At 49.7% G+C, this 26,523-nt stretch overlaps 9 protein-coding genes across 9 annotated transcripts; 5 read left to right on the top strand and 4 right to left on the bottom strand.

Moving 5' to 3' along the window:
- Nucleotides 1–447: 447 nt before the first annotated feature.
- ASPSYDRAFT_44040 (uncharacterized protein) lies at nt 448–4,802 on the bottom strand. Its single transcript, XM_040846776.1, has 4 exons — nt 3,253–4,802; nt 2,405–3,182; nt 866–2,347; nt 448–807 (listed from the first exon to the last, which is right to left on the bottom strand). The coding sequence occupies exons 1-4, from the start codon at nt 4,551–4,553 to the stop codon at nt 793–795; spliced, it is 3,576 nt and encodes a 1,191-aa protein (XP_040703462.1). The 5' UTR covers nt 4,554–4,802; the 3' UTR covers nt 448–792.
- A 688-nt stretch (nt 4,803–5,490) lies between these two features.
- Nucleotides 5,491–6,607, top strand: ASPSYDRAFT_57211 (uncharacterized protein; the record flags this gene model as incomplete). Its single annotated transcript, XM_040849334.1, has 4 exons — nt 5,491–5,675; nt 5,793–5,900; nt 6,003–6,372; nt 6,404–6,607. 4 exons carry the CDS (start codon nt 5,491–5,493, stop codon nt 6,605–6,607), a joined length of 867 nt encoding a protein of 288 aa, XP_040703461.1.
- A 305-nt stretch (nt 6,608–6,912) lies between these two features.
- ASPSYDRAFT_44036 (SCP2 sterol-binding domain-containing protein) lies at nt 6,913–8,052 on the top strand. The gene is made up of 3 exons (XM_040846775.1): nt 6,913–7,203; nt 7,264–7,473; nt 7,544–8,052. The coding sequence occupies exons 1-3, from the start codon at nt 7,188–7,190 to the stop codon at nt 7,705–7,707; spliced, it is 390 nt and encodes a 129-aa protein (XP_040703460.1). The 5' UTR covers nt 6,913–7,187; the 3' UTR covers nt 7,708–8,052.
- A 1,216-nt stretch (nt 8,053–9,268) lies between these two features.
- Nucleotides 9,269–13,568, top strand: ASPSYDRAFT_150499 (RanBP1 domain protein; the record flags this gene model as incomplete). Its single annotated transcript, XM_040842006.1, has 2 exons — nt 9,269–9,330; nt 9,587–13,568. 2 exons carry the CDS (start codon nt 9,269–9,271, stop codon nt 13,566–13,568), a joined length of 4,044 nt encoding a protein of 1,347 aa, XP_040703459.1.
- Nucleotides 13,569–14,347: 779 nt separating this feature from the next.
- On the bottom strand, nt 14,348–15,305 carry ASPSYDRAFT_88564 (60S ribosomal protein eL31; the record flags this gene model as incomplete). The annotated part of the gene is made up of 3 exons (XM_040852025.1): nt 14,348–14,554; nt 14,655–14,729; nt 15,216–15,305. 3 exons carry the CDS (start codon nt 15,303–15,305, stop codon nt 14,348–14,350), a joined length of 372 nt encoding a protein of 123 aa, XP_040703458.1.
- A 927-nt stretch (nt 15,306–16,232) lies between these two features.
- ASPSYDRAFT_148408 (carbon-nitrogen hydrolase family protein) lies at nt 16,233–17,167 on the bottom strand (the record flags this gene model as incomplete). Its single annotated transcript, XM_040841814.1, has 2 exons — nt 16,233–17,053; nt 17,113–17,167. 2 exons carry the CDS (start codon nt 17,165–17,167, stop codon nt 16,233–16,235), a joined length of 876 nt encoding a protein of 291 aa, XP_040703457.1.
- Nucleotides 17,168–17,482: 315 nt separating this feature from the next.
- On the top strand, nt 17,483–18,910 carry ASPSYDRAFT_88562 (cytochrome and DOMON domain-containing protein; the record flags this gene model as incomplete). Its single annotated transcript, XM_040852024.1, has 1 exon — nt 17,483–18,910. One exon carries the CDS (start codon nt 17,483–17,485, stop codon nt 18,908–18,910), a length of 1,428 nt encoding a protein of 475 aa, XP_040703456.1.
- A 370-nt stretch (nt 18,911–19,280) lies between these two features.
- Nucleotides 19,281–21,696, top strand: ASPSYDRAFT_886591 (uncharacterized protein). The gene is made up of 2 exons (XM_040852038.1): nt 19,281–19,891; nt 19,954–21,696. Exons 1-2 carry the CDS (start codon nt 19,651–19,653, stop codon nt 21,222–21,224), a joined length of 1,512 nt encoding a protein of 503 aa, XP_040703455.1. The 5' UTR covers nt 19,281–19,650; the 3' UTR covers nt 21,225–21,696.
- Nucleotides 21,545–24,426, bottom strand: ASPSYDRAFT_67762 (uncharacterized protein). The gene is made up of 2 exons (XM_040850415.1): nt 22,230–24,426; nt 21,545–22,167 (listed from the first exon to the last, which is right to left on the bottom strand). Exons 1-2 carry the CDS (start codon nt 24,180–24,182, stop codon nt 21,640–21,642), a joined length of 2,481 nt encoding a protein of 826 aa, XP_040703454.1. The 5' UTR covers nt 24,183–24,426; the 3' UTR covers nt 21,545–21,639.
- Nucleotides 24,427–26,523: the final 2,097 nt, after the last annotated feature.

The raw sequence follows: 26,523 nt of genomic DNA, 5'->3' as shown, positions 1-26,523 counted from the left end.
CCCCAAGTAAGACCCACGTGACACGCGCAAAAACGGTGAAGCCAATGCAAGTTTAGCGAGAAATGACATCAGCGTTGGGCGACAATCGTGTGCACGGACCCTGTCTGGTATATCGACAGTAAACACTGGGCTGTTCCAGGTTATCTGACGATGCCAGGGCTGTGATTATTAATTCCTTCAGGGCTTAACTATGCGGTCGGTCTGATGCGGTAGGTGTCTGTTATTGGGCAGCTATACATGTACCCCTGATGGGTGCATCGAGGTGAAATGTTAGGCAGCAGTGGGCGAGGGATTTGAGCCTAGCAGCGCCTGTCTCTGCCTTCCAATGTGACGCCTGGAAAGTACCTGTCCATCCATTGGGCTGTGCCCTTTACAGTCTGGCCCTCGTCTGGAAGGACCGAGGACGAGGTGAGGAATAGGTGCCTACTGGAGCCTAAGTTCTGCGCGGGAAGGACAGAGCTTGTTGGTGTGATGGGCTTGAAGGGCTGCGTGCTATTCAAATAAAGAATCCAGATATCTCAACTGGGGGGGTTGAAAAAAGAAATCCACTTACGCAACCATACTATAATTACAGAAACGGAAGCCCTAGCAAGAGAAACAAAGAAGGTATATGCACCTCGCGTCTAGAAAATTGCTGTGACGACAGAAAGCGGAACCCGAGAATATGTTGATAAGCAACATGAACAAAATTAAATTTCGAAAAACACTTGACGGATTGCGGTGGGTATATTGAAAAAACTAATAGAAGATAGCCCAGATACCCCAACGCCGTCCGTAGATAATATAAAATGCCTAATTGTTGATTCCCTAAAGCAGGAATGTTAGTCACTTGTAAGTCTGCAATAGGTCTTCTGGGAACACGTACAAATAAGTATGCAAGCTCCCTAGTGCTCAGCCTGGCGATGTTCTTCGATTCCTTCTCGTCCAGGGCGCCATCAATGAGGGCTCTTTTTTTATCCTGAAGTTCGATAATGCGGTCTTCAACAGTCTCCGGGACGAGGATTCGATGGATAAACACCTCGCGCATCTGCCCGATCCGATGGGCACGGTCAATCGCCTGCTCTTCGATGTAAGGGTTCCAGAATGGATCAAAAATCACAACGTGGTTTGCGGCGACAAGATTCAACCCAGAATTGCCTGCCTTCAAGGATACCAACATGACCTTGCAGTCAGGATTATCAGTAAACTCCATCACGGCCGAATTACGATCAGCTGGTTTCATGCTTCCATCGTATCGACGATAGTGATGCCCTTCGCGTGCAATTGGAACCTCGAGTAAGTCCAGAAGAGATGTGAACTGGCTGAAAATAATGGTTTTTTCATTATCCTCCCGGTTCTGAATGTCGCGTACTATCTCCATGGTCTTCTCAATTTTCGCGCTGGTGATCCAGGTCTTTTCCAGTCGACGCAAATACTTGCGTTTCGACGCTTGGTTTTTCGCTGCTTCTTTTTTGAGCTCCGCGAGTGTCTTTTTAGGCTTATCGGCCATTTTTCCTTTGCCCTTTCCTTTCGATCTCCGAGCAGGGGTCGAATCAGTGTCACTGTCATTCACAATGAACTTAGAAAGCGTGCCTTGCTCATCATTATCACTATCATCAGTTACGTCGTCATCGTCATCATTATCATCACCGTTAGGTTTGACCACGGAGTCCAAGTCATCCAACCCAGCCACATCTCCAGATGAATCGGGGAAATGAACTTTGCGGAAGGACGCATGGTCCGTGATTTTCTTGGGGTCGACAACACCACGGCAATTTGGACATTTCACTGCCATTGCTCCATCAACGCCCTGCTGTAGGGAGAGTGATGGGTCTGATATTCTGGAGAAACATTCAGAGCATGTTCCATGTCCACAAGGGAAAAAGATTATAGGGTTGTCCACTGCATCAATACAGATGGGACACTCAAGGTCTTCATTATCCCTCAAACGAATGACAACTTCGCCACTGAACTCCTTTGCATTCGCGATAAAATCTACCCCCTCGGTAGTCTCGTTGAGCTTGACGCTAAAATCGCTTATCAAGTGAGGGTGGCAGCAAGCCTGTCGGAGGCGAAGGAGAAGAACTAGAATATTGGAGTAGTTTCGCCCAACCGTGCCTGCCTCAAGGTATCTGTTGAATTGGAGTTGAGTTCGGTTTTCCAACGACCTGTAGAATTCCAGCTCGTCTTCACTAAACGCGGCATGCACTCTTTCTGAAATTCGAGGTTTTAGGTTGAGGATGGGCTTGCCGTTTATTTTAGAGTCCTTTGTCCGCCGTAGGAGAACAGCCTTCAGCAGAACACGAAGCTGCGTCATTGCCTTGTTCTGTAAACTCTGGCTGTTGCTTTTCAATGGTCGGCCAAAATCCTGATTTCAGCAGTTAGTAAGATTTCGTAGAATATCCGCGTAACTTAGGATACGTACTCTTTGAAATTTCTCTAGATCCCCATACGGACGATTGCGCAAGAATTTTAGCAATGAGTGCAACTCTCCAACATTGTTCATCATGGGAGTCCCGCTCATGCACCATCGATAGGTCGCATTAAGACGGCAACACGAAAGGGCACCCTTGGTGTTTCGGTTCTTGATGCACTGAGCTTCATCGATTATCACTCGATACCATTTGCTGCTGGGTCCAAGACAGGGTAAGGTCTTCAAGTACTGCCTGGTCAGCGTTGGCTCCTCTGCACCTGACCTGAGTAGCTCTTCGTATTTCTCAACGCGGTTCAACTCCGAGGACAAGGTGCCAAACGTGGTGAGAACAACATCATATTTTTTCAAGTCCCTGAAACTCGCAGCTCGCTTGTCACCATGCAAAATGTACACCGATAGTTGATGACCTGGCCGAAGCATCTTCTGGATTTCTCGCTTCCATTGCTGCATCAAAGCAACAGGTGCAATGATCAGCGTTGTTTTCCGCTCGGAATCAGTTGCCGGACGAGACACCATAAGTGCAATCGCTTGAAGAGTCTTTCCGAGGCCCATGTCGTCGGCTAAGATACCACCTTTCTGTTCACATTCTTCCTTAGATTTCATCCAGGCTAATCCAAGCTTTTGGTGATCCAGTAGCGAGTACTTCAGAGCCTCCGGAGTTCCTTCGCGGTCTTGCTCCGCAATATCAGCATCAGGCCGGATAGTCTCCAGTAGCTGCTTGATTTCCTCATTGAGTTGCTTCGAGTCGGTTCCATGATCGTATAGATCCCTGCACGTACTTATGTTAGCGAAACTGGGGAGACTGGGGAAACGAAATAGCAATCAATGGGGCAACTAACTGTAAATCGTATCTTGAAAGGGGAGTAGGGAATTCATTGTCCATAAGGCCATTAAACGCACTCTTGATAGACCCGTGGGATGGGAGAAGGTTGAAATTGCTCGGATCTCCCATAAAATGATCCCTGGTTGCCCTTAATGTCGCCATAGCCGATTGCATGGAATCTGCCCACGGAATAGATCGATGATTGCCAGGACCACTCGGTCCAGGTACGGCACCATAATAGGGTCGGGCGCCACTGTCTGGGCCAACAAAAATCCCCCTGCTCGAAAGTGAGGGCTTTTGGGTCGGTCTTATGCCTGTATGGAGGTGGAAGTCCCCCGGTGTAATTTCGGCGAGATCGCTATCCTCATCGCTATCTGAGAGGATCCTTGGCGAATCAAATTGCGGGCCAATATAATTATTATTCATGCCGAAAGATGGAGCAAGGCCATAATCTGTTGGCCTTGTGTCCACCGGCAACGGTAGATTTTCATGGCTGGTCGGCAAAGTTGATTGATGAAGTGCACCTTCCTGAGGCTCGGGCTGTAAATCTGGTGGAAGAAATGAGCGTCCAGGGAAAGACGGCTGTGGACGAATCGGCGATGAAGGGGCTTGTCGTGGAGGTGATGGCTCATCACGCGCCAGCAAAGTACGAGCAAATTCCTCGTCGCGACGTTCTTGCTCCTTCCGCTCTTCCAACCACCTCTCTGCTTGTCTTTGTTCCTCCTTTAGAGCACGCATATCATGGGAATCGAGTCCCAAAAACTCTAAAAGATCATCGCCATCATCTTCGCTGATTGATTTATCACTTGGACTGCTAGGGTCGCGCGAGGTTGACGAGCCGGAATGGCTGAAAATAGGAGCAGTCCTGAACATGGCCGCTCGCTTGGACGATTCCTGACCTACATCGTCTTCGTCATCATCGGCAAATCGGCGTTTTCGAGCGTAGGCATTTCCTGAGGGCATATCTGATTGCGAGTTTCGAGGCCGGGAGGGTAACGAGGAAAACGCAGGACGGCCAAACTGTGGTGGACTCGAGGGAATGGTAGGTCTTGTAGAACTCGGGCCATCAAGTTGTGCTGGCGGTGGCACTGGACTTGCTGAATTTATGGGGTGACGAAAAGAACGACTGGGCGATCTGCTGCTGCGTAGTTCAGCGAGCTTTGTTTCGAGTTCTTTAATCACACCCAGTGTTTCTTGTCTTTGTTCGGCGGCATCAGGGCGCGAGCAGTGCGAGTCGTCCAGGCTCTGCAAAATAACTCGATGTAATTCCAGTTCCTCCTGGATCTCAGCAACTGTCTGATCGGCTGATGACGCCATGTTTGAAACCCAGCGGCAGATGCAATGGCGTGAAAAGCGTGTGGAAGGGCAACCTTTATGGGCAGGTAGAAAGGCCGCGAACGAGGTTCCGGGCAAACGGCGGGTCCATGGGTGAGCAGGAGGAGGTGATCCCAGACGATAAGCGGGCGTTAAGTCAGATGCGAGGAAAGGGTAAGCGAAATTGAGGCAGAATTACTGATGAGAAGTGACAGATACGGGGGGGTGACTTTCTGTGAGGCTCGAGAATCGCGGCGGGCGATCATTCGTTCTTGGCGTGTTGCGCTTCGATAACGATAACAAAATGCGCCCCAAGGCGGATTTAGTGAATGTTTGCCTTACGGTGAGTCAATGCTGCTTGGAATATTCGAGAACTCTCACTCCACTGGCTGTGTTCGAAAAAGTTTACAAAATCTTTGAGCTCAGGGTGGCAAAAAAAAGTTTCCAAACTTTCAAGAACGCCGAGTCAGGTCCAGGCCAAAGTAATGTTACCCTATAAGGCAGTATATACATTGACACCCGCATATTAAATCTATAATGTATGGTATTATACCCATTCAGTAGATGAAAAGCGAAGTAGCGCCTTATAGATCAATGAAGACACCCGTCCATTAATTCTATTGTTGGCTCCTATTTTGGAATCTTTGTCATAGCCTTGCCTTAACCATTATTCCTCATAGTAACAATGAATGAGCTGATCTCATAGCCGTTTTGATCCATGGATTGGGGCTGAGTATCCCGATCTAGCCTAGTGGGTTAGCAACGAAGACAAAACAATAGATACTGCAATGGTAGCGGCAGGTTGAGTTCGAATTAACCAAGTGAGTCAAGTAGCAGTGTCTTGGCAATTAGACTACGAGAAATCCCGGGATCAACGAGTGCTTCAGCTATCAATACCTATCTTATTCTTATTGTTTCTTAGAAAATGAACACAGGCGCCATGGTGGAGGAACCCGCTTATTCTACGGACCAAGCCACGGCATGGCTCCAACATATACGTCTTCCAACGTCTTCCAACGTCTTACTCGAGTATACTGTGAATCCTAGCACCTTCACGAAAACGTACGAGGCCCTCAGGACGTTGATGAGACGTCAGATCTCGAGATTTCCCATGAGAACCTTTCTGTCCTTTACTCGCCGACGCATTTAAGTGGACATTCGCCCGGAAGTCCTCTATGAGAAGCTGACGGGTCCAGGAAGAGATGGAGCCAACGGAAGAGGAGGCTATTGCATGTAGCTTAGCATCTTCTTCTACCATATGCTTCGTGCCTTGGGGTTTCGCGCGTATATGACCAGAGTCAGAAACCGTTCGAGAATGAACGGGGTGCAGAAAGGAGAATATCAGGGACTGTAAGTACTAATGGCGTTAGTAGTTCACCAGCGGTTCGGACGAATCGCGCCAGACCATGCTCCGTAAAGTATTTTTCTGACTCAAATGTTGATATGAGATAGCACTCATATAAACAACATTGTACATCTGCCTTCCGGTCAACGTTTCTCTATCGACGTTGGGTTCGGCGGCGATGGGCCAACAAGCCCGCTTCCCCTTGATGAGCAGGGACTAGCCGTGCATAACCTTGGCCGTCAAGAAGTCCGGCTTATCCATGATAATATTCCGAAACAGAGAATCAAGGATAACAAGCTCTGGATATACCAGTACTTGAATGCGCCGGAGAATGATTGGAACTCATTCTATAGCTTTGCAGAACTCGAGTTCTTTCAGGAGGATTTTGAAGTGCTGAATTTGTGGGGTTCCGCAAAGACCCTGCACCCGTGGACTGTCCTTGTTGTTCGATTCTTGCGGCCCTGCGGGAGGGTGAAGGTGTTCGGTTCTCTGACAACCCAACATCCAGCCTGACAACGATGACATCAAGATCGTCGGAAAAGTCATGCTGGTGGGCAGCGTGGTCAAAGTCAACCTGGGAGGAAAGACAAGTATCATGCATTCCTTTGGTTCGGAAGAAGGCAGAATGCAGGCTTTCAAATATTATTTCGATATTACGTTGATGGAGCAAGAGGCGCAAAGCGTTCGAGGCTGGGATAAGGCGTTGGGTTAGATTTCGGTTTTGGGACTTGGAGGATTAGACGGCAGCTGGAGTAATTGAGAAGTTTGAAGATAAAGACATACACAATGACAGGAGACACTAAACCTCTTTCTCATCAAAACGCCAACAAAATCCAGGGATATATCGTCATATGAAGGGAAACCCCAAGTCCGGGGAGCGAGGCACGCCATGGCTTGCATGTGGGCGAGTGGATGGAAATTGGAGGACCACAGTACGTAGTCTATCCCACCATGAACATCAAGATCCGAGCTTCTCGTCGACTCCACTCAACAGCTCGCAAGAATTGAAGAGAACGGAAACCCTCGTTGAGCTCGATCCATCGCTGTGGATCGTGTGCTGGCTTACTCGATTGGTGGAAAGCACAAGAGAGCCACGGCCAGCACCAAAAAGAGCAACAAGCCTCGGTACAGCGGGCCCGCGACCGCCTGGTTCACATGCCCCGAAATCCCGGGGTCAGATCGATGCGATCACTATTAATATTTGTTCCCCCTCGCTCGTCTCCTGTTTGCTTTGTCGTTACACATAATTCTTCATAACAACTGTACAATTAATTCCACCACTTATATCCACAATGTCTCTCAAAGTTGGTGAGTTTACCTCAGCCCGGCACCCTTACATTCCCTGCTAACCAGACCTTTCTCGTTAAGACGGTTTCGAGTCCTCCGCTGCGTTCGACGTGATCAACTCTACTCTCCAGGGAGATGAGGCCGAGCGCAAGGATGCCATCAGCAAGGCCCAGACAGTTGTCGCTTTCACTCTGAAGAACAAGGACGGCAAGGAAGAAAGCTGGCACCTTGACCTCAAGGAGAAAGGTGTTGTTGGCAAGGGTGCTGCTCCTGCTGGCAAGAAGGCTGATGGTCAGTTTTACCCATCTATACCAGCTTTATTTCTCATGAAGAGAGAGTGCTGACATTATTCGATCAACAGTGACCCTTCAGCTTTCCGATGCTGACTTCGGTTCCCTTGTTTCCGGCAAGGCCAATGCCCAGAAGCTCTTCATGGGCGGCAAGCTCAAGATCAAGGGCAACATCATGAAGGCTACTAAGATGGAGCCCGTTCTTAAAAAGGCCCAGGGCAAGGCCAAGCTATAGATACCCTGTTTTATATATTTTCATCGATGTATTTGCTAGCTGTATGGTGATCTATTGAGTTTTTGAAAGAATAAGACCCTGTGAAGATTTCCAATTTCACTTGTATATTTCCAAACGAGACAGATTTCTCCGAATAGTATGTTCACTATGCCAGATGGGCTGGTTTTGGTGAGTGCAATTGGTTAGAGCAAGCTGACATCTACTCCTTAACCCGCTGGGACAGAGCCGCCCAGGTTGTTTCCCAAGAGTTCCAAGCAGTACAGTAAACCCAATATATTGTGAAGTAGGAGAAAGATAGTTAAGCTTTCTCACACCCGTCGAGTTCTACCATGTGGTCAACTCCATACAAAGTCTTCAAGCTTGGTCGCCTATCCTGTCGTCATCGGACATTTCGGCCGACGCGCGTATGACTAAGATAGTGACGGGGTAAAAAAGAGGCGGCGCGGCACATCGAGAAACTGTCCCGCGAGAAAACTGAGTGTTCCCTAATGAGTACTAGGCAGCGATTGCGTATCAATCTGCGGTGAAGGCGTGGGATGCCATACCCATGCTTTCCATTTGCATTCTTCCCTCATGCTATGGAACCACTGTTAACTAGTTATTGTCTGATGGTGCGGTGTAAGCATGGAATCCCGTGACTAGATAATACTGGTAACACAAGACTATACAGGGTGCAGTCTATTGTATACAACAGAAACATTGGTAGGCCATAGATATAAAAATGGCGCACATAATAGATGTGTTAGACTGGGATTAAATTTCGCTTGACTGTCAATACTCTCAACAGAATGTAGAATGGCAGAGGTGGGTTGCATTGTCTGCTCACATGCCAAGACCCGGCCTTGCAGGTCTCACGTGACTATTTTTTTTTTTACCTCAGCTGGCTCCAGTCCCTCCTCCCCAGCCAAAATCGCGAGCGGAACGAGCAACGGCTAAAAAAGAGTAGCTCCAGCCAGCATTATCCCATCACTCCCAGGCAGAGCACATCGGAAAGAGGCGCCCTCTCCTCTGGTTTCGATGAACAAATTTCTTTTCTAGCTCTGTCCTTTCTCTTTTTCCTTTCATCTTCCCGCCGCATCCTCCTTACTCCTTGTGTTGCTTCGCGAATCGCGAACCTATCCACCCCGAAGAACGGATCCAGCGCGTGCGCATTTCGATCCACGATTCGCGGCAACCGAAAACCGGAGATTTTCAGTTTTGTCTTTTATCATTGACATCGTTTCCAAACGCTAATATCGTGGTTTCCCCGTCGTGCGCCGTTCGTGAACTTGTCCGCACATAATTTTTTTTTCCCGGCTCTCCGACTTGCACCGCGAAGCTCCTTGGTAGTTGTCGTGGTAACGAGTCGCCAACGACCTGAAAGTCTCCTGAGAGTGGAATATAATTTCTGGGCGTTGGAAACTGCGCAGAACTGTGAATGACAACCGCGCCCTGGGCCACTTGAATTGCATTTTAAGAAGGGGTGAACGCTGCGGGCGCTGCACTTTTGTGTTGGTAAATGTCTAAGAGAGCAGCCCAAGGCCCTCAGGGGGACAAGGACAGCGATCTATTCCAATTCAACATGTCGAGTACGCCAGATGACAAGCCCCAGCGGGCCACAGCTGCGCAAATGGCGGCAAGAAGGTGAGTGTTACCTGACCGACCTTTGCGAACAACTCTATTTCCTTTTCCTGCACATCCACCCTGCAGCAGCTAGAATTTTAGCAGCATGTCGAACGCATGCTTGTCTTGGTTTCTGCCCTTGTGTATATTTTTAATTTTGGTGTTATTCAATTTTGGTGCTACTCTTGCCCTTCTTCCCTTGCGTCCATTAGCCCTACATATACCTCTTCATGACATATCATATCATAGTATGTGCATTGACTAACAGCATACCTAGAATCAAGGATGTCCGAAGGCGGCCGCGTGCTCCTGGCACACCTGCTGCTACCCCGAGTGCGTCGTTTGGCGGACCGTTCAGTTCTATCGACCCTAACACAGTCTCTTCTCCATCGGCAGGCCAGCAGCCAATGTCGAATGGCTTTAGTTTTGGACAGTCACAAAGCTTTCCTCCGGCTAGCCCAGCCCCCAAGCCTCCAGCACAGAACGGGGGCTCACAATTTGCCTTCGGCTCTGGAGGTGGATCATCAGATTTCAATTTCTCTACCTCGTTTGGTGGGTCATCGTCGACACCTGCGAACAATCCTTTCGCCTCTATAAACACTGGCGGTTCTAGTCAACAGCCGGCCGGAGGCAGTTTCTCTGGATTCAAGGGAAGTATGTTCAACATTCCTTCCACTCCAAGCCAATCTGCCCAACAACCTCTTCCTTCCGGAGGACTGTTCGGAGCTGGATCTCAACAAAGTGGTTCCACGGGGGCCCTGTTCGGCAACACTGCCAGCAGTGGACCTTCATTTCAACCGAGTACTGCTGCTCCCACGAGTGGAAACATCTTCGGCCAGTCTACTACTGCTGCTCCCTCAACAGGTGTTTTCGCCCAATCTGGGCAAGACAAACCGAACGCCTTCGGGCAGTCTACAGCATTCGGAAATGACTCGATGCAAACTTCCCCTGATGCGAAGTCTGCCGCTCAGAAACCAGCGTTTGGAAGTGGAAGTGGTGGATTCGGGGTTTCGACAAACTTTGGTGGTTCTGGAGGTGGAAATCTTTTCGGCGGCACTACTCCGGCGTCGCCATCAAAGCCACTGTTTGGAGCTAAGTCAACAGAGCAGCCCGCGACTTCGTCGCCGTCTCTCTTCGGCGCTACAACTCAACCTACATCATCAGCCCCTGCAGCGCCATCCTTTAGTGGTGCCGCATCTACGACTGGTACTGCAACGCCTTCGCTCTTCAGCACATCAACACCTAAACCTGCAACAACAGCACAAAGTCCGTTCCAGTCTACGAATATTTTCGGTGCTCCTCCCTCGACGTCGCAGAAGCCCTCCGAGGAGAAAGCTAAGGAAGAAACAAAAGCCAGCCAACCTACACCATCTCAACCATCATTCAGCTTCTCTGGTTCAACTGGAGCACCGTCATTCTCTCAAAGTACAACAGCAGTCCCCACCCCGTTTAGTGGCCCATCGCAACCTCCATCAACGGGAAGTTTGTTTGCGCCGAAGACTGCTTCTTCGGAACAAGAGAAGCCCCAGCCTACCGGAGGCAACCCGTTCAGCAGCCTATTTGTTCCAAATCCAGCAGCTGCAGAAGCGCCCAAGTCCGAGCAGAAACCATCAACACCACCAAATTTATTTGCTCCGAAGCCAGTGTCCAAAGAAGAAACAAAGACGAGTGAGCTCTCAAAAGCATCTACTGCGGCTTCACCTTTCTCCGCTTCAACCCTTAGCCAGCCTTCAGCACCTGCACCTCAGTCTCCTGCATTCTCGATCTCAAAACCGCAGGCTGCATCTCCGGCTTCGGCATTTGCTCCCCTGACGACTCCTCAAACTCCGTTCAAGACCAATGACACTAAACCAGCAGCAGAATTGCCGTCCTCATCATCTACTTTTACCGCGCAGGCGCCAGGATTTGGCAAATTGCAACCTGCCAAGATGCCGGCTGGTCTAGACAAGAGCACAAAGGAGGATGTGCAAATGGCCTACCGCGTTCGCCTACTGAATGAATCTTTCCAGCGCGAAGTTGCGAAGTTGAACCCGGCCACTGATAGTTTCGACGCCATTGTTCAGTTTTTCCTGCGCACTCGTGAGACGATTGGTGCCCCGGTTGAAGGCGCGAGTACCAAGCGTAAAGCCTCTAACGACCGCGATGGAACAACTGCTGTCCAGCCTTCTAAAGGACAATTCGGCGATGTTGAAGATTCTACTGCTGCCACAGCGTCTCCAAGCAAGACCACCTCACCCCAACTTTTCGGCGCCAGCCAATCTACTCCTGCAACAAGTAACAAACGAAAAGCAACTGAGGACGGCAATAATGACGTATCCTCACCACACCCTGCCAAACGTACCGGTGGAGACTCCACGACGGCGAGCATCTTTGCAAACTCCTTTTCACGGTCTAAGACCTCTGAAACCAACGAGCCCGCGGGTGCCCCTTCGCCCAAGAAAATTGATGCTCCGTCTTTCAAGCCGTCCACCCCGGAGTCTACCAAGCCTGCTCTGTTCTCCACAACACCAACGGCATCACCTCCTAAGCCGATGTTCTCTGCGTCCACTGCACCCGCAAGTGCCACCCCACCAGCAAACCCGTTTGTTTTGAAACCATCGGGCGATGCTGGTGCTAGCTCTTCGGCGGCTCCTGTGGCCATTCCTAAATTTGGCTCTGGCGGCAACACCAACTTTTTCGCCCAGTTCAAGTCTAAGTCTGATAAGGAGGCTGAGAAGGAGAAGGCAAAGCGCAAAGCCGAAGATTTTGACTCCGACGAAGATGATGAGGCAGAATGGGAACGAAAAGATGCAGAAAATCAGCGCAAGAAGCGTGAGGAAATCGAAGAGCAAAAGAACAAACGTGCTAGATTCATTCCCGGTCAAGGCTTCTCTTTCGATGAAGAGAGCAGCGCTACGGAAGAGGAGAAGTCGGATGCGAGCCCGGCCTCGTCGATCCTGGATATCAAGCCGAGCTCCTTAGGAAAGCCTAGCAACATTTTCGGTCATTTATCAGCAACTCCATCTGAAAGCGGAGAGAATGAGAATGATGACGACGCCGATGACACCGAGGAAGCCTCCGCTTCAGGTGATGATGCCGCCAGAGAATCGTCCTTCGCGCCAACTGAGGACCTCGAGGCAGACAAACCTAATTCGAAGATTAATGGCACCCGTGACTCCTCTGCCCTTGAAAGCAGTGACGAAGGTGATTTCACAAAGGCCCTGAAGAAGTCGAAGCCGGCGGACAGTTCTGATGAGCCAGCCTCGAAAGAACAAAGCTCGGGTGGTCGCAGCTTGTTCGATCGTGTTGAGTATGACCAAGAAGGAAAGCCGAAGCGCCAGGGTGAGGATGATAAGGTCTCTTCACTTCTCGGCTCCTCTAAGTATGCGTCGTCCTTCAATAGCTCGGTATCCACTCCAAACCCATTCGGTGCCCCATCTCAGCCCCAGACGGAGAAGCCTGGTGAAAGCACGCCTAAGCCTGCCTCGACAAATATCTTCGGAGGTTCGGTAGCAGCGTCGGGCACAAGCACTCCTTCAGTCTTCGCTACCGGAACCAGCCCGACAAAGCCTGGCAGTGATAACACGTGGAAACTCAACACGCCCATAAAGTTCGCGTCCGACTCTACAACAACGGCTCCGGCCTCAGCAGAAAAGTCCGATTCTGAAAAACCGGCAGGTTCAGCGTCTGGACCTGCAAACCCCTTCTCGACGCTCTTTGGAGCTTCTTCTGCGGGATCTAAATCTGGTTCCAACGGTGCTCAAGGAACTCCCGGCTTCTCGTTCGGTGGCCCGTCGCAGACCGGTTCGTCCTTTCTGGCTCCGTCAGCGCTCACCTCCGAAACTCCAAGCCGTGCATCGACACCTGGGATGACTTCCGACACTGGAGCTGAGTCTGGCGATGGCGATGCTGCAGAGACTTTGCCCCAGGTTGATCTTTCTCGAAGTGGCGCTGGCGAAGAGGACGAAGACGTTGTTGTTGAGGTCCGAGCACGTGGTCTGAAAATGGTCAACGGCGCCTGGGCTAGTCAAGGCGTGGGTTCCGTCCGCATATTGAAGAATCGAACCACATCCCGCTGCCGTGTTCTGCTCAGAGCTCAACCCAGTGGGAACGTGGTCTTGAACGCAAGATTGATGAAGGAAATCAAATACAGCATTAACGGGACAAACATCCAGTTTGTCGTTCCTCAACCCGACGGGGCTGCCGCAATGTGGGCTATCCGTTGCAAGAAGGAGGATGCATCCAAACTTGGAACCGCAATGGAAGAGAACAAATCATAACCGATTGACTGCCACCTCATCTGAGAGTTGGAAGATTGTTTTATTAAAATCGAACGAACAGACACGGACATTGCAACGTTGCATTATGTGAATTTCAACAGCTTCTTACCTACTACACTACCCCTACTTAACCCCCTACCCTTCCCATCCCGACCCCCGGATTGTCCCTTCATTCCGGGTTTAATGGGAACTCGCAAGCTTCGAATTTCGAAAACTTGTGATGTATTATCTGTCACCATTTCGCCTTACCGCTTTGCTGCTTGATCTAAAATTGCATGTTTTCGTCTCATTTTCTCTTCTTCCCCCTTGTCTTCTGTGACCCAGGCCATGGCCCATATGCATACGTTGGGAGTTCTGCTTTTTAAATACACACATGTTCTAGTTTCTCACCCTGTTCTTAGAGCATGAAGCTCAGCAAGCTTTAATTGCTTTTTGTATGTAGTGGTCATACATAAGGGCTGTAGTTAATTGACCACTTGCATCTACTGAGGGTGTGATATTTCATGCAGTAGTTCTCGCTGTTACTGACGTAAAACACGGAATTACTTGAACCACTTCCATATTACTAGATGCCAACGAACGGGCGTCCTGAAAGCTTCCGTTACAAAATCCATCTACGCAATCCCCTGGACAAAGTACAATGGATCACAAGAGCGAGTTTCTACGGGAGTACAAAAACAAAATCAGGAGCAACGACGAAAACAAGTTGCCATCACAGAAGAGGTATTTTTGAATTCATTTTTGTATCAACCAACTCAACCGGTAGAAAAGACACCCGTTTACTCCTCATCGACAACGGTGGTGTGGAGACCCTTGGGCTCCTTGACGTTGACGGCCTGGACGTAGGAGTAGAGCTTCTCCTTGGCACCCTCCTCGTCGTTACGCTTGCGGGAGATGCGGACACGGAGGCGGAAAGGAACGCCCTTGATACCGGATTCCCAGACCTTCTTGTTCAGCTGGGGGTCGAGGCGGACATCGGTGGTACCCTGTTGCGGTGGGAGAAAAAGAATGGTTAGTTGTGTTCTTCTCTATTTTCCCACCTCATCCATCCAAGGTGAGTGGGAGGGGAGTTTAGACTTGACCTACCATGGAGTGGGTAGCGAAGGCGCGGATCTCCTTGATAGCGCGAGGAGCACGCTTCTTGAAGGAAACACCGTGCGTCTATTGAATAACAAAAAAAAGTAAGAATCAGTCTTCCGCCCGAATGCCATCTTGAGAAGAGGAATTTTTTTTTTTTTTCTTGCTGCGTTTGCGGCCATGAGGTGGACTTCATAAAACTAATTCATTTTCTTTTTTTCGTTCATGGTGTGTACCCAATTTGCCGAGCTGTGCCGTTGCATCTCGCTCCAATTTCTTAGATTGAGATGCTCCAGCGCTGGTCATATGTATGGGCTGTTGTGCGACTTTGCTTTTACTTCCCCCCGGCAAGGTAATAGGTTGTTCCACCTTTCTCATGTGAAGGGAAGTTGTTTGCTTCATGTCGACTGTGTTATGTGTTCTCCGTCCATGCCTCACGGTTTTTACCAAAAGAGAAGGTGTATTTCATCCTTATCTTCCGCAACATTTCGCAGGTTTCGGTCGATTGAGTGTCGACCGCAAGAATGAAGATAAAGGAGAGGTAACAACGGATTTTGCGCTTCAACATACCCTCTTGTGCAGGTTGATGGTGTACTCGCGGGTCACCACGTCGGCGATGGCCGAACGCTGCTTCTTGCCGGTCTGCTGGACGTTGGACATTTCTGTGGAGAGAAAAGGCAAATTGTTAGAATTAAAATTCGTCGCGGAGGAAGATTCTCGATGAAAAGCTGGGAATGGGCGCAACAAACTCACTGAAGGGTGTTCGGCTGTGGTTGGCTGAAAGTGTCGACTGTCGAGAGAATGAGGATTTCGAGATGGCCTTTTTTTCGTGGTGGTCGAAATTCCAAGTGCCGGCTCGCTTGTTGTGGGGTCACGCTGATTGGCCAATTTAAAGTCATGTGATTATTACCCGACCAGGGCGATATCCATCAGCCCTGTAGAATTTGAACTTCATTAACAACCGAGAAGAAAATGAGACTCGAATTTAATTTTTATTTATTTATTGTAGTCGTATGTTATCCGAATTTCTACTTTGAAGGAATTTAAAGGCTCAATTAGGGGCGGAGCTTCAATAATATCGTGTCGCATGACCGCCTTGTGATTTGCCCTACAGTAGCTTCACCAATAAAGCGGCTCGTTCTATGTACGGATACGGTATCAGGGAAATACACCACAACTTGAACGGCCCGACAGAACTTCATTACTCTATGCCAAGAGCTCAATCATGCGTCCAGTGCAGACTGCATACGGATAGGTTAGGGCACATTTGAGACGACGGCGGACGCACGAGCCACATCTAGTTGGGCTACCCTAATTCAGCTGAACTACGACAATCGGCTTCGCTTTACAACCCTTTGGATCTTGGTTGGACAGCTAGTGATCTTCTCACGGACAGACACAAGTCATTATTATTTACTATACTAGAACTGAAGGTTGCACAAATTGTTGCTCTAAGTGGCACCTTTTACAGCTTATGAAGCCGTGGGGCTAGGCGTGAGATCACCGCGTCTTGATAGCCAGTTCGGGCGACATTCAATACAATATGTATCTAGTGGTCGCGTTTACTCTGGCGTTCAATGACAACCGTTAATTCTTGCTCACGTCCGAGTACAGGTCAAACCGCCGTTGTGTATAAATCGGAATGCCCTTTCGTGTGCTTTCAATCGTCTCGTTGTCCAGATCGGCGTAAACGATGTTCTCAGATTCTTCTGCCTCTGACAGAATCGTCGCGCTAGGATCCGCCACCAGACTATGACCGTACGCATGGTAGGTGGCATTCATGTCCCGTGCAGGGCTGCACAAGGCCACATATGTCTGGTTGTCGACGGCTCGAGCACGAGCGAGTAATTGCCAGTGTAGGGGCCCAGTAGTCGTATTGAAAGCACCAGGGTAGATAAGTGCAAATGCACCCTTGCGCGCTGCCATCATACCTGGCTCGGGGAAACGGATATCGTAGCAGATAGCAAGGCCGATTTTACCGTAATCGGGCAGATCGACAATCGTCAATTGATTACCGGGCGACAAGACCTCACTCTCTTTGAATTTGATCTTTCCTGGGATATCAATGTCAAATAGGTGCGTCTTGCGGTGTGTTCCGATAAGCGCGCCCGATGGTGCAAATACGAGCGATGTATTATAATATTTGTTCGATGTTGTCTCGAGTTCAGGAATGCTGCCCCCTACGAGATATGCCTTTGCCTCGGCGGCGATGGCTGATAGAGCGTGATAAGACGGAGACTGCTCTTTTGTTGGAGGAGACGGAAGAAGGGTTTCAGCATATTTAGGGAAATACGACGTCCCATATGGAGAGTTGAAACATTCTGGAAGTACGATGAGTGAAGCGCCAGCCTTTGCAGCTTCGAGGACTTTAGTACGGGCGTGGGCAAGGTTAGCAGCCTTATCCGCGCCTATACTCTCATATCGATTAGCTCGGTACAATAGGTATGTTTACGGGGGAAAGGCTAACCTGACGCCAACTGCACCAAGGCGAGTTTCAGGGGCTTTTTCAGCAATGCGGTCATATCGACTGGTTTGTAAAAGCGGGAGTCTATGGACGTTGTTGTTGGAGGAATGCGGGGATGAAGTCGGAGTTGGAGAAGATGCCACCGCCGATCATTACCTATATCAATTAAAAGGTCACCTGATTGGTATTCTTTGGATCTGCTGTGTCATATCCAATCAGATTGACGGCCCCCTTGCTGACACAACAACCAATACTGTACGATATGAAGATCACGTGCATGCATGCTGTGCTTATTGACTTCTATCACGCTTCTTTTTTTCGTCTTTTCGCATATTTTCCTCTCATAATACCTCCAGATTACAGGCTAATTGCCATGAAACGACCATTATCTATACCATGTCTGAGTACATTGATTGCGGTCCTCGTACTCGTCGCTCGGGCAGTGAGTGAGCCCGTGCAGTACTGCCGATTCGGCCATGAGAATGGCCCCGATGCTTCCGTCGACTTTTGCGTGGGAATTACCACATACAACAATGTCTCTTCAAACGACTATGACATGTACATGAGTATGCATGTTACTAGAAGCTCGGCGCTGGGATGGACTGCACTCGGGACAGGGTCCATGATGGCAGGTTCGCTAATGTTTATTGTCTACGGCGATCCCTTTTCTACTGGCCACGAGGCCCCGACAGTGAGCATCCGAACAATTGACGGTCATCATCAACCCCGAGTCCTCACTCAAGCCGATACTGGAGGGGCGAGTATCCGTCTCCTACAGACCGATTGGGTTCCTGTTAATGTCTCAGACGTTGATGATTCGCATACCACTTCTTCAGACATAGCCTCGGTCTCTACTGCGAAGGTAGCTCTTGTATGCTATTCATGCGGAAAGTGGCCTGGTGCTCCAATAACTGCAGATGCTAGCGCCCAACCCTGGATTTGGGCGTGGAATGATAAGCAGGAATTTGACGACTACTCAGACGACGTACATCTAAAGGTGCACGGGCACCATGCATCAAGTGGCGGCTGGGGTCGTTTCTACGTTGACATGGCGCGCTCTATCAACAATGACACATCCACACCATCGTCGCCTCCAATTCGGCCTGGTGTCACTGCACTCGGCGCCTCGGATATCCCCGGTGGATGGAATTGGATGAATCCGGCTGTTTACATTCACGGATTTCTCATGAGTGCTGCCTTTATGATTTTCTTCCCGGCCGGTGTAATTGCGATGCGGTCAGGGTCGCCTAAATCATTCCGGTATCATTGGATCCTGCAGCTCCTCGCCTCAATCTTCGTCTTGATCGGCACAGCTATAGGGCTTATTCGAGCGCATAAGATCGACTCGGTCCATCATTATATTGGGATTATTGTGGCATTCTGCAGTATTGTCCAAATAGGACTAGGCTGGCGTCATCACATTGTTTTCGTTCGTATACAAACACGCCAGTGGGCCTCGCACGGTCATATATGGCTGGGACGTCTGTTCCTATTGCTAGGCTGGGCAAACATCATTATCGGATTGCTTCTAACTGGCCATGGATGGTCGTTGGTTTCTCTTGCTGCTAGTTTTATTTCTGTTGTTGCTTTGGCCTTGGTAGGTTGGGTCTGGTTTGTTACACGCCAGCATAAGCAGCGTGAGCGCCAACCGGATTGGGAAGAGGAAAACCCTCTGCACCCTCTACAGGCAACAAGGGACGACTACTTTGCTGTGGCTATGGATGATGACGATGATAACGAGTCGCAAACTAGTGGCGAAGATTCGGAAACCGTTAAGGTACGCAAGTCTGATGTGGAGTGAACATCATTCGTCGTATACGGATTATCCCATTCGGCAGCGTACTCCGTTGTGTTTGCACTCTATAATATGATTCGGGAGAATCACAGAATCTTGGAGATGGGTCCACGGTATAACCCTCTAGTCCTGAACCGGTATCCTCAAATCAGGCAACGGCGTTCACCAACCAAAAAGCAACAGGATCTAAACCAACGAGGCCTTTTTTTGGAAATCCCGACGAGCCTAGGGTCGGTCGTTCTCCATTACGTATAAGTATTGGGTGATTACTTGGCAGGCTAAGTTGCAGTCGTTATCAAAACATCCTGGTTTCCGAGCAACACCAGGCTTGCCAACGGCTGTTGAAAGGCCTCGCCAATGGGTTTTGTTGTCGATAGCTACTCTCTGTCTAAAAAATGACAAACCGGGATATAACCTTATAAGTTAGACCATGTCCGCACTATATTGATAATCGCGCGAGCCAGCAGCCCTGCGAAGCCGAGTTCCTGTGCCTAACTTAAATTCCACGCATTTAAAGGCAACCGGTGTCATGACCTTCCTGACAATTTCAGAAAAAACTTAGCTGAGGCTCAGTTTTTGAGTCAATGTCACCTGACGCACCTCTTATATGCTCATCTACGCCTCCATCATAACACTACCTACTCCATCCCATTCTCCACCTCAGTACCATTTGATATCCCCAACACTCACCTACTTTCTCACATCTTTGTCACTCTCTGTCATATCTTCTGCGATAACTACACCACATGGCTGCACCAAAAAGCCCTTTTCAGGGTGAGGTCGTTGTTGTGTCACCACAACCCAAGGCGCTCACCGACGGACAGACCCCCAATAAGAGAAAGATCACCCCATCTCACGAACTTTTTACCCCCAAATGTAAGGTCATCATTTCTCCAGCCGGTTCCATCCCTCCACAAATCGTCTTTAATGAACCCTCACCACCTCTTTTCCCGCAGGGCACTTTCCCCGGCTCTGAGCTGCGCATCGGTAAGCAAACTGCATTTCCCAAAAAAAGTGACTATAAGTTCAGGGATCCTAATGGGCTTTAGAATCACGGGAAAAATTCCAAATTCCTCACCCCGGACATGGTCAAACCCTCCCATCCGCCAAGCACATCGTCCTGCCTTTCGACCTTCATCAAGACCCAAAAGGCTTTTTCGAAAGAGGTAATTTAGACCTGCTCAAACAAGTATTTCCATCTACTCTAAGAGTAGACTTCGATGAATGGGCACTTGTCTTTGTTCTGGAAAAATTGCCGCCGAAACCCTGGCCTCTCAAGGTCGCCAACGTCCCCTGCTATATCACCACAGACCGCAAAGACAGTGGTCCTATGATACCCCTTGTGCATAGAAGCCGCTCTCGTATTACCTTGGGCGATGGCCTATATCTTCGAGACGCCGAGTATCTAGTGGATCAAGTGTTTGACATCCTCCGAAAATTTTTCGATCAGTCTCTGGTCCAGGTCACTGAAATCCAATATTGGCGCAGTGTCATAATCATTGTCCTGGTATCTGCGGAGCATGAAGTTCTAGAAAATGTACCCAAGTCTGTAGGGGGCTGTCCCTGCTTTTACCTAGAAGAATCGGATATGGGCCGGCCGGCCGAATTGCCTGCCCTTCCAGCTTCACAGCCAGACGGGGACGCATTTGACACCAGTGAGTATAAGCCATTGCGCCCAGGAGTGATGATCAACTCCGGAGAGCACCCCGCTGAAGGGTATAATTTCACGACATCATCAGGGGTTATGGTGAGAGACGCCCTAGGGCAGACATACATGACTGTTGCAGCTCATGGCTTCCCCGGTTATCCGTTCACAAATAAGGTGTATCACCCCAACTCTCGCGGTAAGGAAATCGGTGAAGTTGGCTTCGAGTTAAGCCATAGCGATGTCGCTCTCGTGAAGCTGAACGAGAATGTCACTTTCGTTAACGAGCCATTTGAGAACACTATCATCCCTGGGGGGCCATTTACGCTGAGACAGTTTGCCAGAGCTGGCGAAACGCGCATTGGTAGCAACGTTTATATGGACAGCCCATTTTCAGGGTTCGCGGAAGGCACTATAGGCATCCATGCACTTATGCGTGTCCCGAATAACGACCTAGATGAACCTGGGCAAGCCTGGACTCGGTGCCACTGGAATTATATGGGTCAAGGATCCAGCTCGCAGCTGCCTGCTGGTGCATGCGGGTCTGTTATATGGGGCGACAACAATAAGGTCCATGGTTTCTTTCGATATGCACCTCAATCCGGGCGCTTTCAAGATTGGTGTCTGACTTTTGCGGCCGACCATCTCATTGACCGTGGCTACACCTTGGTGTAGCACATATTTGCTGCGACATAAATCACCATCAAAGACATTAGGAGAAACTGCTAGTGAATGTTACAAGCTTACCTTGCGTCGCTTCCGGTTATTGGTATTGCTGTTCTTCCAGATATTGTATTTTGTTGGTCTCTACAGCTTGCTGTACGATTCCCGTCTCTTGTGGCTTCCTGATAGTCATTCGCTTAGTTGAAGCAAGCTAACTATTCATGAATCATATCAAATTGCGTCAACTTGCTACAGTGAACATGGTATTTCCGTTGCATGTTGCAGCATTCCCAGAGGCGCTTAGGAAATTAGCCAATGCTTACGCTGCGTGTCTTTGCTTTTGAATTAGAATCGGATTATTAAACTACCTAATATGTTGACTTTATTATTCAAGTGAGAACACAATGAAATTCTTTCGATCATCCTCCTATTTCTTGTTGTTGGTCAAGCCAAGGGAGTCCGTCAAGGATGTCAGCCCCAGATTCCCAAGCAGCTTGTCAAGTCCCAGGCCACCGAGCAAGCCGTTTACCAAGGGACCCAGCCCAAGGCCGTCAAGCAATCGCCCGACTAGGCCGAGCACACCAGTCAAGAGGAGACCCACGGCAGCGATGATTTGGAAGAGCGGTTCGCTGAGCAGACCCCAGAGAGGGTTTAGTGCCTTCTTTGCATGCGGCATGCCCTCGATCTTCTTCTTTCCGTTTTCAATGGTCCTGAGAACCGAATCCGTAAGCTCCTTCAGCTTCTCGGCCAGCGTGTGTTCTTCGGGCGATGCCTCATGGGAGGCAGCTCTGGCCTTCGCGTTGGCGGCAATACGTCCATCAGGATCAAGAGCACGAATTGCGCCGTTGCATTCTTGCATAATGCTGCCGGCCTCCTCGAGCAATGGCTTCACGTTCTTAACCACTTGCTCCTCGTCGAGCTCCTCCTTTGGTGTTTTCTCTGCTTTGTCGACATGCTATATAAGGGTCAGTAAATTGTCCTAGAAGCTTAATTGGTCTGAGTAGAATGGAAACTCACATCAGTGATCATTTTGCAGATGGGCAGGACACGGTCCAGAGTTCCTGAGACAATGCTTGACATCTTCTTGGCCAGCTCCTTGTCCTCCTGTTCCTTCTTCTGGGTCTCGAGCTCTTCGGGGGATGGGCCCTCGGGCTCCTCGGGCTCGGGTTCGGGGATGTTTTCTAGCAAGGTACACTCGCCAATCTTGTTCCCATCATTGTCGACGACGTATCCATTGTCGTCGATCTCCTTTCCGACAAGGCTACTCAGGTTACCGGAGGTCAGCTTGCCGATGAGGTTTCCATCCGTGTCGCGCACTTCGCCGTCACGCGTAACCTTGCGGCCTGCCATGGGGCTGACATTACGCTTCTTCTCCTCCGGCTCCCAGCGCTCGGCACGACCAATAGTGTTGCCATTCTTGTCAAGGATGTCACCATCTTCATCGACTTGGCGGCCAGAAAGCTTCATGGCGTCTCCCTCAACGACGCGGCCAACAATGCGGCCGGATCCATCCTGGACCACGCCATCCTTGCCGACGCTGAGGTTCTCAAATCCATAGAATGCACCTTCAGGCTTCTCCTGCTCGGCACCTGGGATGAGCTCGGCCTTACCGATGACCTTGCCATCATCGCCCCAGATCTGACCTTTGCCGTCGACTTTTCGCCCCGCAAGACGCTTACCGTCGCCAGAGGTGATGCGACCATAAACCTTGCCTTGCTCATCGACAACATTGCCGGCCTTGTTGACTGTCTTGCCCTCTAGGGTTGACAGATCCTCTTCTTCAGGCTCCTCCTCGTCAGGCTCTTCGTAGGGCTCTGCGTGTCCCTTAACGCTGCCGTGCTGGTCGGTGACGTCGCCGTCCTCATCGACAGGACGACCGATGAGTTTCTTAGCATCGCCTTCGGTGAGCTTCCCAACCCGGTTGCCGCCCTCATCCTCAACAAAACCGTCCTTGACAACGTGAAGGCCTTCAAGACCCGTGAAGGGAGGCTCGTCTCCGTAATCCTCGGCCTTGATCGTCTGGGCTTTCCCGATAACGTTGCCGCGGCTGTCCCAGAATTGACCCTTGTCGTCGAGCTTGCTTCCAAGCCTGGAGAGCTTCTTGGGGTCGCCCTCCACCAACTCGCCGATGGGCTTTCCCGACGAGGAGTCGATGATCTTACCGGCCTTGTTGCATGTCAGGCCTTCGAGGGAGGAGATTGGTGGCAGGTTCTCTTCTGCCTCTTGGGCTGTCTTTTCGACGTCTTCACCTGCGTCTTCGGCCGTCTGCTCGGCATTGTCGGCTGTGTCTTCAACTGCCTTTTCAGGGTCTTCGGCTGCCTTCTCAGCGGCTTCGGAGGTATCATCAACACCCTCTTGTACTTCTTCAGGTGCGTCACCTTTCACTTCGTCAACAGTACCCTTTACCTCATCGGTAAGTTCAGCCTGACCAATAGTCTCGCCTGCCTCGTTCACGATCTTTCCTCCCTCCTGCACCATTCCACCAACAGCCTCCTCACCACCTTCAACAACCCGGCCGACAATGTTACCCTCAGGGCCAGGAATCTCACCACCCTCGCTGACCGTAAGTCCCTTCAGCATCCCAAGCGGCTTGCTCGCAAGCCCAGGAACACTCTTGACAGTCTGAGTAACTTGCTGCCCAAGACCACCGCCAAGAGACTTCAACTTCCCAAAAACACCGCTACCACTGCTTCCAGCGGCGCCGGACGCCTGGGACCCGACCTCATCGCGCTGCTCTGATGTATCAGGGACCTTCTGGTCAGGGGTGGGAGTAGAAGGTTGCTCCTCCTGGTCCTGGTCTTGGTCCTGGTTCTGGTTGAGGGCCTCTGGTGCCTGTTCCTGCAGGTTTGAAGTGGCTTCCTTAGGGTTGAAGTCGGTGTTCTGTTCCTGGTTGGGGGCTCCGCTGGATCCAGACACCCTGCGCTCGGAGGCGTTGGATCTCTGATCTGACTTGGCGAGAGGGGACCACATTTTAGATAGTGCGTACAGGAGTTTGTCGATTAAATCCAATGTTAATTACAAGTGGTTTGTTTAGAAGTCGTTGATAGATAAGGATGTTTGTTTGCTTGTTCGTTCGTTCGTTCGTCGTCGCCTTCGTCAAGTAAGCGTAAAGTAGTGTAGGGTATCAGGTATTCGTAATGTAGAATAAAATATGATACAATAATACTAAGATGGTAGTGATATAGTTAAGAGTATAGTAGAGTGAAGTAGAAAAGTATGAAAGGAAATCTAAATCCCAGAAGCTAGACAGAATCGACCACCCTATATATACCACAATCTACACCACCAACCAGTCTATACAACATCATAGAAGAAAAGAACCAGATAGTATTGAAAAAAGAAGAAAAGAAAAAAAGCAAGCCCGGTTATGTCACAACGACATCACATCCAGCTCAGATCTTCCCCAGCTAGTCCTGGCCAGGGACCCATCAGCATCAGATCTTCCTCGCATCCCTGCACGTTGCAAGCCACAGACGACGACTGGGCTCCAGCTCGGTTGCATCAGCCGTATGTATAGGTGGAGCAATCACCTACTGTCTAAGTATCTAAGCATCAACGCTCACCCAATCAGTACCTCAGGGAGATGGGGAGGGAGGGGAGAGCGCAATACCCACGCCCAATTTTCAATCCAGATCCAGTCAGCTCAGCTGGAAATAGAAATAGATAGGCCCCAGCCTATACCTAACCATGGCGCGAGGCCGCGAGGTACGTAGCCAGCGAAAGTCAGAAATCAGGGATCATGGGCGGACATTGCGTCAATGTGCAGGGGGTTGGTTGTCGGTTGTCTGGGTTGGAGCATAGCAAATTAATTAAACCCATGGAAATATATTAGAAGGACTCCACATGCACAAGCCATCGTATACTAATATCGTGCACTACTGTGCAGTTGCCAATTAGTCGCATCGAGCCGAAAGATGGATCCATCATGGAGACTCGGCAGTCGGAAGAGCGACTAAGTGTACGTATCTACTACTAGGTCTGTCCAAGATTTCGATCGATTGACACCATAACGGTTTTCAGCTCCACCCTCCACACATATTAAGTTGCATGTTTCTTTTCTAGGGGCTGTGCTTCCGCTGCTCGGTGTAAAAGGGTGGGACTTGATCGCCTAGAATGAGATCATCCCCGCCACTGCACCCTCGTCTCCAGTCGTCTCCAGGGTTGGGCTAGCACATAAGGGGTAAGAGCTTAGTCTGTTCACATCAGTGCCAGTATTGAGGTGTGTCTGGGTTCTTGGAGGTGAATGGCCCAGATTCCAGACCTGACTCGGTGTGTTGGAGTGAAGGGGACAAAAGAGTGCCTGGGGATGACGTACCGGCGGAGATTTGCAATGTCTCAACCATGGGATTATGAGAGTTCGAGGTATACGTATTCTTGTGAGTGCTGGTACATATATTTATATAATATTTGTTTAATTGATTCTATGTTTGTTGTAAATTCCCTGAATATACAGTATACTAGTGGTGGGCTGCGTTAGCTTCGATTGCTCGATCTATACTGTAGTAGTATACGGTGTCGGGCATGGAGTCTAGCCTCGGCAGCAGGGTGGAAAGCTGGAAAGGAAAGACGTTGTCTGACGGTCCCTGATTAATCTCACGGAGAATTTACCGCCAATCACAAAACAATGCAGCCGACCCATTGTCAGGACAAATTACTGGCTCCATCCACAGAATCATAATCCTGTTCCACCAGCATCGGCCGAGTCTGACGTCAGTCCTTGAATCTTTTAGGGCATCAGGCGCCAGTCTCATCAGATCGCGATCCCAATCGATTCATTGCTTAATCTCCCCTACCAGCCACAGCTGCTGCCTGGGGTCGGTATTATGTCACTTTGCAGTTTTGGGTAGGCATTCCTGCGCATCATGACTGTGCTGCATGATGCGGTGCGATGATGTGGCTTGGTATTGGGTGTAGCAGAGTGTCGAGGATTGGCTCCTGGATTTGGCTTTTCATGCAAGATGCGATCGATGGCTTTCGGATATGCAGAGTAGAATTGTCGCACGGTTTGTCGATGCCTTGTTGGACTCGTGGGCCATGCATCGGCTGCGCGGGAATGTGCAACTATATATAAGAGGCAGCACTACCACAAAATGAAGATTGAACTCCAGTACTAATTTAACAATTTGGGTCGAATAAACGGTCATACACTAACAGAGGATGCAAAACTTAATATGCTTCTTAAAACCACCATTGACGTAGTTAATATCGAAAGCGCATGTTCTCATCATATGGTGAGTATCGGTGTTTACGGTGGGATGCTGATATCGATTAGGCGTATGTAACACTAAAATGACCATATTCTCATCAAATA

This window comes from Aspergillus sydowii (genome assembly GCF_001890705.1).
Source record: "Aspergillus sydowii CBS 593.65 unplaced genomic scaffold ASPSYscaffold_4, whole genome shotgun sequence".
Classification (NCBI taxonomy): Eukaryota; Fungi; Ascomycota; class Eurotiomycetes; order Eurotiales; family Aspergillaceae; genus Aspergillus; species Aspergillus sydowii.
The sequence above is the reverse complement of the archived record's forward strand: the minus strand, read 5'-3'. Positions and strand labels throughout refer to the sequence as shown.